The 13,196-nt window shown below is 40.0% G+C and overlaps 1 protein-coding gene across 1 annotated transcript in view; it reads right to left on the bottom strand.

Moving 5' to 3' along the window:
• thop1 (thimet oligopeptidase 1) overlaps positions 1-11,511 on the bottom strand; it is a 16,589-nt gene extending 5,078 nt beyond the window's left edge. The window contains exons 1-9 of the mRNA XM_023428954.2: positions 11,429-11,511; positions 9,335-9,541; positions 6,349-6,497; positions 5,596-5,703; positions 4,274-4,376; positions 4,037-4,194; positions 2,959-3,094; positions 2,248-2,390; positions 2-43 (exon numbers count right to left, since the gene is read on the bottom strand). Of these exons, the coding sequence (XP_023284722.1) occupies positions 2-43; positions 2,248-2,390; positions 2,959-3,094; positions 4,037-4,194; positions 4,274-4,376; positions 5,596-5,703; positions 6,349-6,497; positions 9,335-9,541; positions 11,429-11,441 (1,059 nt within the window). The 5' untranslated portion in view covers positions 11,442-11,511. The remainder of the gene's footprint in view (position 1; positions 44-2,247; positions 2,391-2,958; positions 3,095-4,036; positions 4,195-4,273; positions 4,377-5,595; positions 5,704-6,348; positions 6,498-9,334; positions 9,542-11,428) is intronic.
• Between the last annotated feature and the right edge of the window lie 1,685 nt (positions 11,512-13,196).

Raw genomic sequence — 13,196 nt, 5'->3', positions numbered from 1 at the left:
CCTTCAACAGGTTCTGGTCCACGGCATACTGGGTCTCCTCCACCTGGGGGGGGGGGGGTTGTAAAGCGTTTAAGATTCAAAACCATCAGTGGTCTACAATCTACAAAAATCTAATTAACACTTTTAGGAAAATATGTAAATGAAACCTCAAAGATTTATTTGTACCAAGAATAATGACAAACGTGCTATTAAGATATGACAGTGGTGGTAAACTTTCATTACTCAAAAAAGTAGAGCTGCACAATTAATCGAAATATAATCAAGATCTCAATATGATCAAGTGCAATATCCAAATCACAGGAGTTGCAATTTTTTTGATAAAAGTAAAATATGTCACATTGTTGTGCATTGTTAGCACTATAAGTGTTGTGGTGCTACAGAGACGCCCGGACTACAAATTGTTTGGTACAAGACCAAGAAAAATCACAATATTAAAAAAAGAATTCAAAAATGACAATATCATCATTTTTATATTTTTTTCAGTGAAAATGAAAAAGTGACCATTCCAATTGAAATCGTGACTCAATATGATTTTTCATATGATGGCAATATGATTTTTTTTTGCATATCGTGCAGCCCTAGACTAAAGTCAAATATATTTAAGTGTTGTTGTATCTATTAATAAGAGCTACATATTAATCCAGTTACAGTCATAATGACAAAATGTTATGAGCCTGTTACAACAGAATAAAATCAGAGAAAATTAAATTATGTTCAACAATGTTTGATATCTGACTGAGGACCTTCAACACTGACAGCTCTTGTTAATTATATAAGCTATAATTAAAATTGAGGTATTTGTGATTTAAATCCAGATTCCAGTGTAAATATGATTCATCATTCAGACCTTGACCAGTAAACCATCGAACGGTTTCACTTTGACGCTTTGTTTCATTTGATGTTTGTGTCTAGTAATCCGCAAAACCTAAAGAAATACATAATTTTAATATGATAACGCTCAGTGTCATGTGGTCTACTGTCAATGACATCATATCCTCTATGAGCATGGGCCTGGATTGTAGTTGCCTGCCAGGAGCTCAAAATTGACTTTTATCTAGTTTTACGCTACATACACTTTTCACACCTGAAGGATTTTAGTTATCAGACATCTGGATCTGAAGTTATCAGAGAAAAAAAGCAGGAAAACGTTAGATAGCTCAGCTCCCAGCTGCTGGAGAAGTGGGGGTGGGGATGGAGTGCGGGCCACGGGTCGGACTGGTAGGACTAAGCCTCTGTGGTATACGCTCCAACAGGTGAGCAGCTCAGCCGGGGCGCCACGAAATAGTGATTTTTAAAGGTAAACTGCTTTCTGGGTGTTTCTGCCGGTTTTGATCCCCTGATCTGTTTGTTGTGGAGAGGAGGACACCTCTGTGGATAATTCAGCTGCTGGTAAAAACCTGCTGAATGTCTGCTTCATAAGTTATCAGAGAAACAAAGGTAAGCAGTCTCAGTTTCAAGCTACTCCAAGACGTCCCGTGTCCGCTGAAGGGGATGACATGTGGGCTACGGGTCGGACTCGGACCTGGGCAGGTAGGGCTAAGCATTTGTGGTAAATGCTCAACCAGGTGAGCCGCGGCAGCACCCACAATCACTGATTTTTAAAGAGAAACATCTGGTTCATAAATTATCAGAGAAACAATCCAAACAAAGGTTAGCATCAATCTCAGCTCCAACTCTTCCCTGAGTCTCTGTCCTCCGTACAGCGTCGCTCAAACACTGACTATAAATGTCAAACTGCTTTATTCAGTGTTTTTATGTTATAATCACCGGGTCTGTTTGATTTCCTGAACCACCGACACTGAAGGAATCCAAACCGGGAGGAGCTTAGGGTAATGGTGGTAAAGACAACAACTCCCACGATCCCACGCTATTTCATGACGTCATCCACCGCCGTCTTTTCTTATTGTTTTGATTGAGAGACCCCTAGAGGCAGAAGTAACACACTGTGTGTTTAAACTCAAGTTGTTGTTGATGAATTTAGAGTATTACACTCAGGATGGAAAAACAGCAGCTGTATTTGTCTTTACGGATTAAATTTGAATTAAACTGTGAATTTGTCTTGTTGGATATAAATTTTTTAGTTTGTACTTATGTAAATTTGTTTTATTTTGTAATTCTACATTGGAAGTGCTTCGTCTCCGATGTCACTCCTGTGTCCTGCAGGGTCTGGCTGTGGTTTCGTCTTCTGGAGGAGGATCTTTGTAAACATGTCTGTGGTAACAGGTGACCCAGGTGTGCAGCTCTCACCTGGGTCATGAAGTAGCGGGTGTCCCAGGCGTGCAGCTCTCCGTTGAAAGGCAGGCCTCTTTTCTGACACTCCTTCTCCTTCAGCTTGAGGATGACCGCTCGCTCTTCAACACCCAGAGGCTTCAGCTTACAGGCCAGCTCCTCTGAAACACGACAGAACGAGAGGAAAGAGTCAGGAGAGGAGAGGAAAAAAGCTGCGTTCATGCACGGTGAAGTCCCAACATTGAAGTGAATGACTTCACGGTATCTGATCACCTGCAGAGGTAAACTCTCTTTGTTTGACCTCTCGACGCCTCGCAGCAGAAATAAAACACTAAATGCTTCCAAACCGTTTACAGCAGAAAACATGGAGCCAAGTTTGGTGATAGGACAGAATTTCAATCATCAGTAGCTTCTTGTTTCAACAGTTACTTCACTGTTTGTTGCAAGTCGTATCAGGTGACAGCAACACAGATAAGATGATGATAACTGCCTGGACACAGAGGAGGAGGTCTGGAGCTGTTAATGTTACAGGATGTTTGCTTTTGTGTTTTGGTTCATAACAATAAATACAGGAACTGTACTGCAGGTCAGATAGCTTCAATATAAAAGGAAGATTTTACAATAAAATATAAATATAATACAAATATTACAATGTGCAGTTAGAATAGTGGAATGTGCGACAGTTTTTAGTATGAAAATAAGAAGAACAACATGAACAACAGGACTCACCTAGGAAGCAGGCCACCTTCTTTCCAGATTTGGCCATGTTCATTTCCAGGACGAAGTCGGCGTGTGTGCTGAAGCCGAGCAGAGAACTCTTCTGGGCCCGAAGCTCCACCAGCTCCTTCAGGATCACAGAGTTCTCCTGGAAACACACGGGGCATTAAGACAATGGTTCAGGCCTTTAAAGGATAATTACAGGATGCTGCTGCTCTTTTTAACAACCTCACCATGTTCCCAGGTCTCAACAGTTGTTATTATTATTATTTGTTATTATTACTGATAGAAATGAGACTCAAGCTGTAATAAACCAGAATAATCCTGAAACTAAAACAGAATTTAACACGGTCACATCCTTTAGGACGTCTCTGCTAACAGCTGCATTACAGACAATTATTTTCATACAGTCAGAGTCAGGGACAGAGTCAGGGACAGAGACAGAGTCAGAGACAGAGTCAGGGACAGAGAGTCAGAGACAGGATCAGAGAGTCAGGGACAGAGTCAGGGACAGAGTAAGAGACAGAATCAGAGTCAGAGAGTCAGAGACAGGGTCAGAGAGTCAGGGACAGAGTCAGGGACAGAGACAGAGACAGAGTAAGAGACAGAATCAGAGTCAGAGAGTCAGAGACAGGGTCAGAGAGTCAGGGACAGAGTCAGGGACAGAGTCAGAGACAGAGTAAGAGACAGAATCAGAGTCAGAGAGTCAGAGACAGGGTCAGAGAGTCAGGGACAGAGTCAGGAACAGAGACAGAGTCAGAGAGTCAGAGACAGGGTCAGAGTCAGGAGTCAGAGACAGGGTCAGAGAGTCAGGGACAGAGTCAGGGACAGAGACAGAGTCAGAGAGTCAGAGACAGGGTCAGAGAGTCAGGGACAGAGTCAGAGAATCAGAGAGTCAGAGACAGGGTCAGGGGACAGGGTCAGAGACAAAGACAGAGATGGGGACAGAGACAAAGTCAGAGACAAAGACAGACATGGGGACAGAGACAGAGACAAAGACAGACATGGGGACAGAGGCAAAGTCAGAGACAAAGACAGAGTCAGGGACAGAGTCAGGGACAAAGACAGAGACAGAGTGTTCCCGTCTCACCCCTTTGCAGCGGGAGTTGAAGGCCTCCTCCAGCTTCCTGCGGGTTTCTGGGACGAAGCATTTTTTCATGGTGGGGAAGTAATGAGGATACTTAAGAGTGACCTTCAGCTTCTCTTCGTCTTTCTCTAGAGAGCTCAGGAAGTCCTCGGGAAGGCCACCTGAAACAGACAGGTCTTAATAGACAAAGAGGAAGACCAGGTGGGACTGACTGAAAGGTCCAGGGGGCAGCAGACTCACCCAGCTCGTCTCGGCTGAAGGAGAGACTGGTGGTGTCCTCGTTCAGGTTCTTGTTGAAATCGATGCACAGGTTGCTCAGCTTCTTCTTGATAGTTTTGATCTCCTGTTACAGAAGAGTGAAAGAGGAGGAGGAGAGACCACAGAGAGTTTGAAACCAGACCTGAGATCAGATCTGAAAACAACGATACACTGCGAGACAAGAGAGATAAGTCAGTCAGAGATTTTGATGTTACGTTTGCGCTACTCCTTTAATATATTTAATGAGACTTTTATCGGAAATGTTGTTGATCAATAAACAGAATTGATTCATGGAAATATTGGGTTTGTAGGTTATTGCAGATTTTTGTATCAATGTTAAATAAACAGGGATAAGAGGATTTGACCCATGTTCCTCAACAACCGATCAGCAGCATAACCATTACCACAGATAACGGTTTCTCTTAATGATGTGAAATAACGAATATAAATTATAAATTGATCTCAGACGTCCTGTGTTGTAAAGCTTCACACTCATGAGGAGAATCATCTGTTACATGTTGCTGCTGAGCTAATCCACAGCATCAGTACTGGACTGGTTTAACTGCAGAACGTCTGATTCGTTTCTGTTACTTGATTTGTTTGTTTTGGGTGAGTCCCCATTCGGAAATGTCTCAGCTAGAGCTGAACAGAGCTGCAACTGAGTAAAACAAATAAAAAAGAAAATCAGTTAACATTTCAGTTAATGACAGAGCAACTTCAGCCTTCGTTGTGAAGAGAGCTGTGCTTTTCAGCCACAGTCTTCAGGTAAACCTCTGACATGAAACTGCTGTTTCTCAAATTTGAAGTGTTTTTTCATTCTGGAGTTGAAAAGAGGTTTTTTAAATCCACAATAACACTCTGCACAGACATTATAGAAAATACTATAGGAAGCTAATCACAAAATATTATTGAAATCTTTCTGAGTATGCGAGTATACATTACTTATACTTCCAGATGGTCGGTCAATATTAAAGGACAGACTAGAATCACCTCCTGGTGGTTGTTTGTCTCCTCCACTCAGACTAGTTTCAGGTTACATCCCTGTTTATCCAGTCTTAGAAAATATGAACCATCTGTGTGAAATTGTGTCATAATTGCTGTGAAGTCTTGAGTAATGGCTAAACAGTGAGAGCACCATGACCTTGACCTTTGACATTTAGCCACCAAAATCTAATCAGATTTAGTATACTATAGAATTTACTACAGAATTTGAAGGTGATGAACCTCGACCAATGATTCTCTTTGCTAAAGGGAACACTGGCTTTCCTTTTTAAATGTGTCCTGTGTGAAGAAGCAGTGGTCACCTCTTGCGTCTCTTTGGGCAGGTGGAGGCCATTCCTCTTCCCCAGTTTGATCAGTCGCTCCATATAACGCTTGGACTCTGCAGTCAGGCTTTCAGGGTCGATCTTCTTCTGCACACAGAGACAAAAACACTCAGTGAGAATGAGGAACATCCGACAGAGTGGATGCAAATCCTAAACTAAAACTGAAATGAGAAGTGCTGCAACTTAAATGGGTTTTTACCTCAAAGAGAATATTCTTTGGAACTTGTAAAAGCAGTACCTGATTTCTTCCTTCTTCTTTTTATTATTGACTTTGCATAACAAAAACTAGTGTGACACGAAGAGAACATATAATGGACAGATATATATACGCCAACAAAAATATGTAATAATAATTTATATGATATCCTTTCGATAAAAATAAATAAATAAATCTCACGACAAAAAATATGTTCATATGGTATTATAAAATATATGTAAATAGAATAAGAGATAGTGCAGCAGTAGCTGATTTTCTACTACCGTACTGTTTCTGATAGTGTTCACCAGTATAGAGCTGAAATGTCAGCAGGTCTGGTATAAAGGTATAAAGGCCATATGTTCTTCTGTCGCAACAGGTTCAGGTAGAACATGAGTCACGAGCTGAGCAGAAGTGTCCCATGTGAGAAGGGGGAAAAAAAGCAGGAGACTAGGATGGCCGACAGACCTATCAATCAATCATCTACCTATCGATCTGTCTGCTGATTGGTCAACAGTGCTGTGAGGTCAGCTCACCTCCAGGGCGACGATCCTCTGGTAGACGTCCTCCCTCATGCTCATCTCCACGTCGAACTCCGACAGGCGTTTGTCGGCCTCGGTGCTCGCCGCTCGGACCTCCTTACTCGGAGACACGTGTTGCGGGAAGTCCAGCATGTTCCTCTGGACTGAGACACAGGGGCGGGGTTATGCGTGACAGTTAGACGTGAGAGGGGCGGGGTCAGTTAGAAGAGATGGAACATAACATCACTCTGATTTGATGGATTTATTCAACTGAACTGTCTAAATCCAACATGATCTAAGGTGACTGGAACTGCAACCATCATTATTATATTTTTATTAGTGATTAATCTGCTGCTGTTTTTGTCAATAATGTCACACCTTGTTTTTCTGGCAGCAAGTAACTAATTAAAACCAAACTTATCACAAACATGAACACTTGAACATAAATCAACATGATAAAAACGACCTGAAATAACCATCTTTGGGAAAAAGGTATTTAACATGTGCCACTACAGGCAGCCGCCAGAGGTGAGTGAAACTTTTGGGCTTTAGTTTTAGGGAGGGATGTTGTCCATCTTTACACACAGGCATTGGTCAAAATTTTCACTTATTTACCATCTCAATTTCAATTTAGCATCTCGTTATTTCAATTTATATTCTCTTAAATTTGATGCAGCATTTCATACATTCAATTTAGCACCTTGTGATTTCATTTTACTGTCTCATAATTATGCCTCAGTATCTTCTATTTTGATATTTTGTTTAAGCAGCTTAATTTCATTTTCTGTGATTTCTTGAAATTTAGTCACAATTTGGATTCAGTCTCATAATTTCAATTTAACTTCTGATTTAGAATTTTGAATATTTGTCTAAGCCTCTCATTGCAAAACTGTGCAATTTCCATTTATTATTTTCAATTTCTCATATAGTACTTTGAGCTAAGTCCCTTGGAATTGCCAAATAAAAATAGTCAAGAGAATTTATCCTAGGACACTTTTCATATAGACCAGGTCTAATTCATTTTAAAACATAAGACATGATGGTGATTATCCCTCGTACATTTGAAGCCCCTCTGCACTAGATTGATGATAAATAACCAACCGCCATCAGATGTTGGGGACATGTCATCAGTTGTAGACTGTACTCTGAAGTATCTCATAATTAGACTTCTATCATGTCTTTAATTTCATTGATTTTCTCTTTTCTCCCATAGTGATAACCAGCACTGTGCTTATTTTCCTTCTCGCAGGCTCTCAGTCATCACTAAAAGTTTTTACACCGATGAGAGTTTGTGTGATCTGATGATAAAATCAGAGCTGCAGTAAAAATATTTCTATGTTGGAGGTGTTTTCAGGTTTTCAGCTGCCTCCAAACAAAGCCTCCGAGTCTATTGTAAAAACTGCAGCTGGTTCAGCTGCTTTCTCTACAAACTGCTGACGTGTCTTTACCTTCACATACTGACTGTGCTGACTCAGAGCGTCACTGCAGAGCTCACAATGGACCAATGACCTGCCCGCGCTGTCAGGTTCATGCTGTTTTCCCTCTTTACGTTCAGGTTCATTGTCTGTCAACTGTACAGAAGTATCTGGAGGGTCAATTAACCTGTGACATTGTTTTAGCTACTATAAGAAACTTTTACTGACACCTTAGTTTGTCACATTTAAGTCATTTGATTTTTGTCCGTTTTTATCTTGGAAAACTAAAAAAGTTTTACTTATTGTACATTTTGTAAATATATTTTTGAATTTTTTAGTGTTATTTTAAACTCGCCCTTGCTGATGCCTGTGAGTGCTGCCTTTCTGATTTAAGTTACATTATCACAGCTTCCATGTTTGCTCTGTTTATCTATCAAATCTCAAATATCAGAGAATCCTTGAACACACCGTCAAGAAGAGCTTTAAAAACAGTTCCTGGGATCACCAAGCAGGATTAGTGTGTTAACCAGATCATTTTGGGGTTAAACCTCAGAGTCCATGATAACTAATGTAGCAGGTGTTGTTCAGGATTACAGATCAAAGCCATGAAGAAAGATGAGTTACTAACCCCACAGGAGCCCAGTACAAATTTAACACTCCATTCTCCTGAGGCGGTAATCTCATCAAAGTGCAGCTGGACAATACAAAACTTAAACTAACTTCAGCTCTGTCAGGGTTTCTACAGGTTCACAATGCAAAAATTATGTTTCTTTTTAACTTTTATCTTAATTTTTTTTTTTTTTCCACAATCATACCAGCTAAAATATGAAAGTCTGATGGAAAATCAGAATTACTTTTTCAAAAAGGATTGAACAATCCACTGTCAACAATCACACTAAGTTTAGAAGTGTGTGATGTCTCCTGACGGCTGAAATCACAAACAGAAAACATTTTACATCACACGCTAAAAGAGAGAGACAAGCTTTAACATTTGTAAATGAGATTTCTGACCCTTTACTGACTGAGCTCACAAGCAGATCACAAACAAACTGCGGATACATTTGTGAGTCCAACAGAGATCATAATTGCAGTAAAAATGTGTAAAGCTCTGCTTCTTTTCTTTGTCTAAAGAAATAATAAACTGATCATATTTACATTTTAAACTGTTGGTTTAACAGAATGTTTGAAGATGAGAACTTGTGCTTTCAGAAAAAGTGATGATCTTTTCTCTTCTAAAAAATCTTTGAAAAAGAGAAAAATTTATAATTTCTGACTCAGAAAGTTGGAAGAACCTCAACCACAAAATCCAAGATGGCTGCTCTGCACATCAACAGAAGTGAAGGCTCTAGTGATAAACTGTTAATCAGCACTTCTGTCTTATTTGTGTCTCATTTAATCAGTCGTACACACAGAACTGTCCAACTTCTGTCCGTCTTCAGACTTCTGTCTGTGAGCAACATGTACAGGAACATGAACAGGTAAATAAAAAACAGCGTCACGCTTTCAGCTGTGAAAACGACCAGACTTAAAGACACTGGACAACATGGGAATGCTTCAGCATGTAGAAAATCACTGTTGACACTGACCGGTGTACTCGACCTCCACGTCGGCGAGCGCCTTCAGCGTGTTCTCGAAGGTGACGCCGTCGAGGTCCAGCGCTCCAACGCGGTCGTACACCTTTTTGGTGTTGATGATGAGCTCATCCGAGAACTGCTGGATCTGCTCCGGGTTCAGGTCCCAACGTAGCCGGTTCTCAGAGCAGACTGGCACCAGACTACCAAACACCACCTCACCTGTGACAAGTAAACAGGACAGGTGAGATATAACTGGACATAGGGAGTGCCGATGGACTTTGACTGTGATAGGCGATCATCAGAACGATCGCCAATTGATGCTTGATGACTTCAGACGATATTTGGTTTGTTTTCCCATTAAAATAGTAACTTATTATTGGTGTATTAAATAAATACTAAATTTAATTTGCCTGCCACAGTTTCACGTATATAACTGATATAACCATGATTGCAACATCAACTGATTGTAATGAAGCTGCTTGTTGTGTGGGGGACCTGCACTGTGATTATAGAGCGGAGGAGAACGACAGTCAGACAGAACACATCATTTAGTTCAGTTTCTGATCTTGCTGCTTTTTATGTCTGTAAATAAAACGTTTGGGCAGCAAAACAGTATAAACTCGTTTTTTTGGTCACTCCTCTTTCTCTCTTGCTCATAGGTTTACATAACGCCACATTAAAAGATGCCGGTAGCTGCTGGTAGCCTCTGAGCTGCTCAGTGTACAGCTGTGTCCCAATTCAGGGGCTGCATCATTCGCAGGACGCGATCTACGAAGACAGAAACATCCTTTGATTCATCATTCACTTGTGATGAAACTATATTTTGTGGTCTGTGTTTTTTCTCTTACTTTGTGTATTTTTGACCGTTATGCACCACAACAACACAACGGCAAATTACTGTGAAAACCTGTTTCTGATTCTGACGAGGAAGGACGGGAAAGGAAAAGATAAGATGGGGCATCATGGGGATAGGAAAGAACAGACAGACATAAAAAGACAAGACAGATCAGCGGTGAAGGAAGAACTCAACCCACAGGTTGGGAACCACTGATCTAATGTGCTATAACAGCTTATAAATGATTTATAAAGTGTTAACAAGCTAATTAATAAACTAGTTCTAAACCTTATAAGCGTAGTCTTATTGTAAAGTGGTACCAGCTTATTTGTTTTGTATATGTCCAGGCTTCAAACATAGCAACAAGAGAGGGTGAGGAAGGGAGAGCAGCTACTGAAGTGAGAGCTGTATGAGAAGAGGAGGAAGAGAGCAGCCAACATGGAAAGGAAGTTTAGGCAGAAGGGGCAAGTGACACTGACAGCAAACACAGAGAAAGCTGTATATATTGTTCAGTTATTTATACGTCACAAAGTACTTGGCAATTAAAATATAAGCAGTTTAGCACCGTATATGTATATATGTATGTACCATCATACACTATATAATAAATGTATATAATAATACGGCCAAATAGAAGTTTTTGGTGTGGACCTAGTCTGATATGATCTATTATAGACATGAAAAAGCAGTGAAATGTCCCTATGCATTTTCACAAGGTTTCATATAGTGACAGTGAGTTTCAGACAGTGTCAAGGCTTTATCTAAACTGTCTAACACGCTTTCACATAAGTAAGAGGAGCAAAAATCGATCGGTTAAGTTTCCCTTAACTTTCCCATCAACTGCCAAATCAGTTGCTAACATCAGCTAACGACAGCGCCGTGTGCGGGGATGAAATCGTAGCTTCTCCGTTACAGAACTACACATCGCTCAACAGTTCGTTAGCACAGCGAGCTAACACGCTACAACCGGAGAGAATAACGCCAGAACTGCGGAGAAACGAGTGACACATTTTACCCACACAGCGGCTTCCTTTCGGTCATCATCCACTGAGCCGTTAACGACGTTATTCTTCAGGTGAATTTGAATTACCTGGCTCAGTTAGCTGTAGCCCAGAGCACCGCAGCTAGCTAACGTTAGCGCTAAGACTAAGGTTAAAGCGAATTAACTGTAAATGACAACAGACACAGACAGACAGAAGACCTGTCGATCACAGACACCATTTCTCTCTAAACTCTGTCAGTTACAGTAAAAATATCAGAGGATTATTCACCTGTCGGCCCCATGGTTCAGATTGCGTGCAGGTTCGTTAATGTGCTTCACTGTAGTAGCTTCAGGGTTAGAGCGGCTTCAAAAGGAAACAAGTATTTCCGGTCAGACATTTCAAAATAAAACACTAACTAAGGATTATATATTACAACAAAACTAAAACCACCAAACTGAAGATTTACAGTCAGACACATAAAGCACAATTATGTACAATGACAATGACAATTTTGATAAATATTTAATTATTCTATGTTGTTTTCTACTTAATGTTTCTTTTACTCTACTTTTTTATCTCAGCGATTTCTAATGTGATTTATGGTATTTGTAAATTATTTACTCCATCGCCAACGTAGAAAAACTAATGTTAAAAACAGTTCAGAGTTTTCCCCATATCAAGAGTGATGTTGTCATATGTGTCACCTACAAGGGAATATATTATTATCACATATGTACATCCTCTGCATATATAAAGATATAAGTTTATAACATGAAATACCCATTGTGAAAATTGTATATGTACACATATTTAAAAAATCTATATGATGAATTTTTTATTTGTATAACAGGTTGCAACCGTGTATGATAATGATATAAATTTAATTAATATATGGAAGGTTAAGAAAACTATATTTAAAAAAAGGTGATTTACAACTACATTTGGAATTATTTGTGAACATCACTTTACAATTTCAAAACCCTTTTGACCCTAACTTGAGCTGATCAGGTCAGGCATTTCTTTGTGGTTGTGGGGGCCCATAAGGTGTGCTACTGGCCTGAGGTGCGTTCTGGCATCCCCATAAAAACACATAATAGTTACAGTAAAAAAAAAAAAAACTTTCCACCAGGACATTTTAGGCAGCTTTTCATAAGACAGTATTGACTATCATTTCTACTTAAAATTAATTTCACTTACCATTATTAATTATAAAAACAGCTGCTGATTTAAACTGTCAGTGGTCTCCTTTTAATAGAAACTGAACAATGTCTCAAAAATCAGTGTGTAAAGATTTATTGACATTACAATTCTACACATTTGTTCATGCCACAATTTACTTTTTCATTTAAAAAAAAGATTTAAACTTTTGCATACATCTGAGTTCATCAGGTGACTCATTCTTTGTGGTGTCCAGAAGATGGTGCTGTAACTTACACCTGTTGCTCACTAGAACATACAGTCAGGTTGTGGTGAGCCTGAAGACTTTGATAAAAGATAATGTGATTTGTGTGTGCAGAATCAGGCTTATGAATAATACATAATACATAAAAGGAAAATACTCCATGTGATATCTGAGGGTCGATTCAGGTTTACAAGCCACACTCCAGAGAAGTGCAGCACAACTTTTGAGTCTAGGATGGGTGAAACACCACATACCTACAAATGGAAACTTCTCTGGGATAAGCCCAGTTTGACATATCTAAGTGCAGTGGTTTTTGAGCTGGACCTGAAACCAGTGGTGTAGGTCTGGAAAAAGTAATATCCCCCAAACTGGACACTATCTGCGAGCCAGACCTTATCTAAACTGATGATGGTCCAGAGCCGAGGTTAGTGATAAGGTCTTGTTCACACTAGTGTCCAGTTCTTCTGAAAGGTGCTGGAACATATTGAAACAACAAAGGAACAAACACAAACTGTTGGCACAAGGTTAGAAGAACACTGCTGTCTAAATATAATTAAGCAATATCCCACGAGAGGGAGTGATGTACTGAATATCATCACGGCTGTGATTCAGTCATAGGTATAAGGCCGGAGGCCAACCTCACCACCTCGAGCT

The sequence above is a fragment of the Seriola lalandi genome, unplaced genomic scaffold (assembly GCF_002814215.2).
Source record: "Seriola lalandi dorsalis isolate HSWRI2012SDOR001 ecotype SW California unplaced genomic scaffold, Sedor1 jcf7180002054885, whole genome shotgun sequence".
NCBI classification, from domain to species: domain Eukaryota; kingdom Metazoa; phylum Chordata; class Actinopteri; order Carangiformes; family Carangidae; genus Seriola; species Seriola lalandi.
This window is presented reverse-complemented; position numbering and strand designations above follow the sequence as displayed.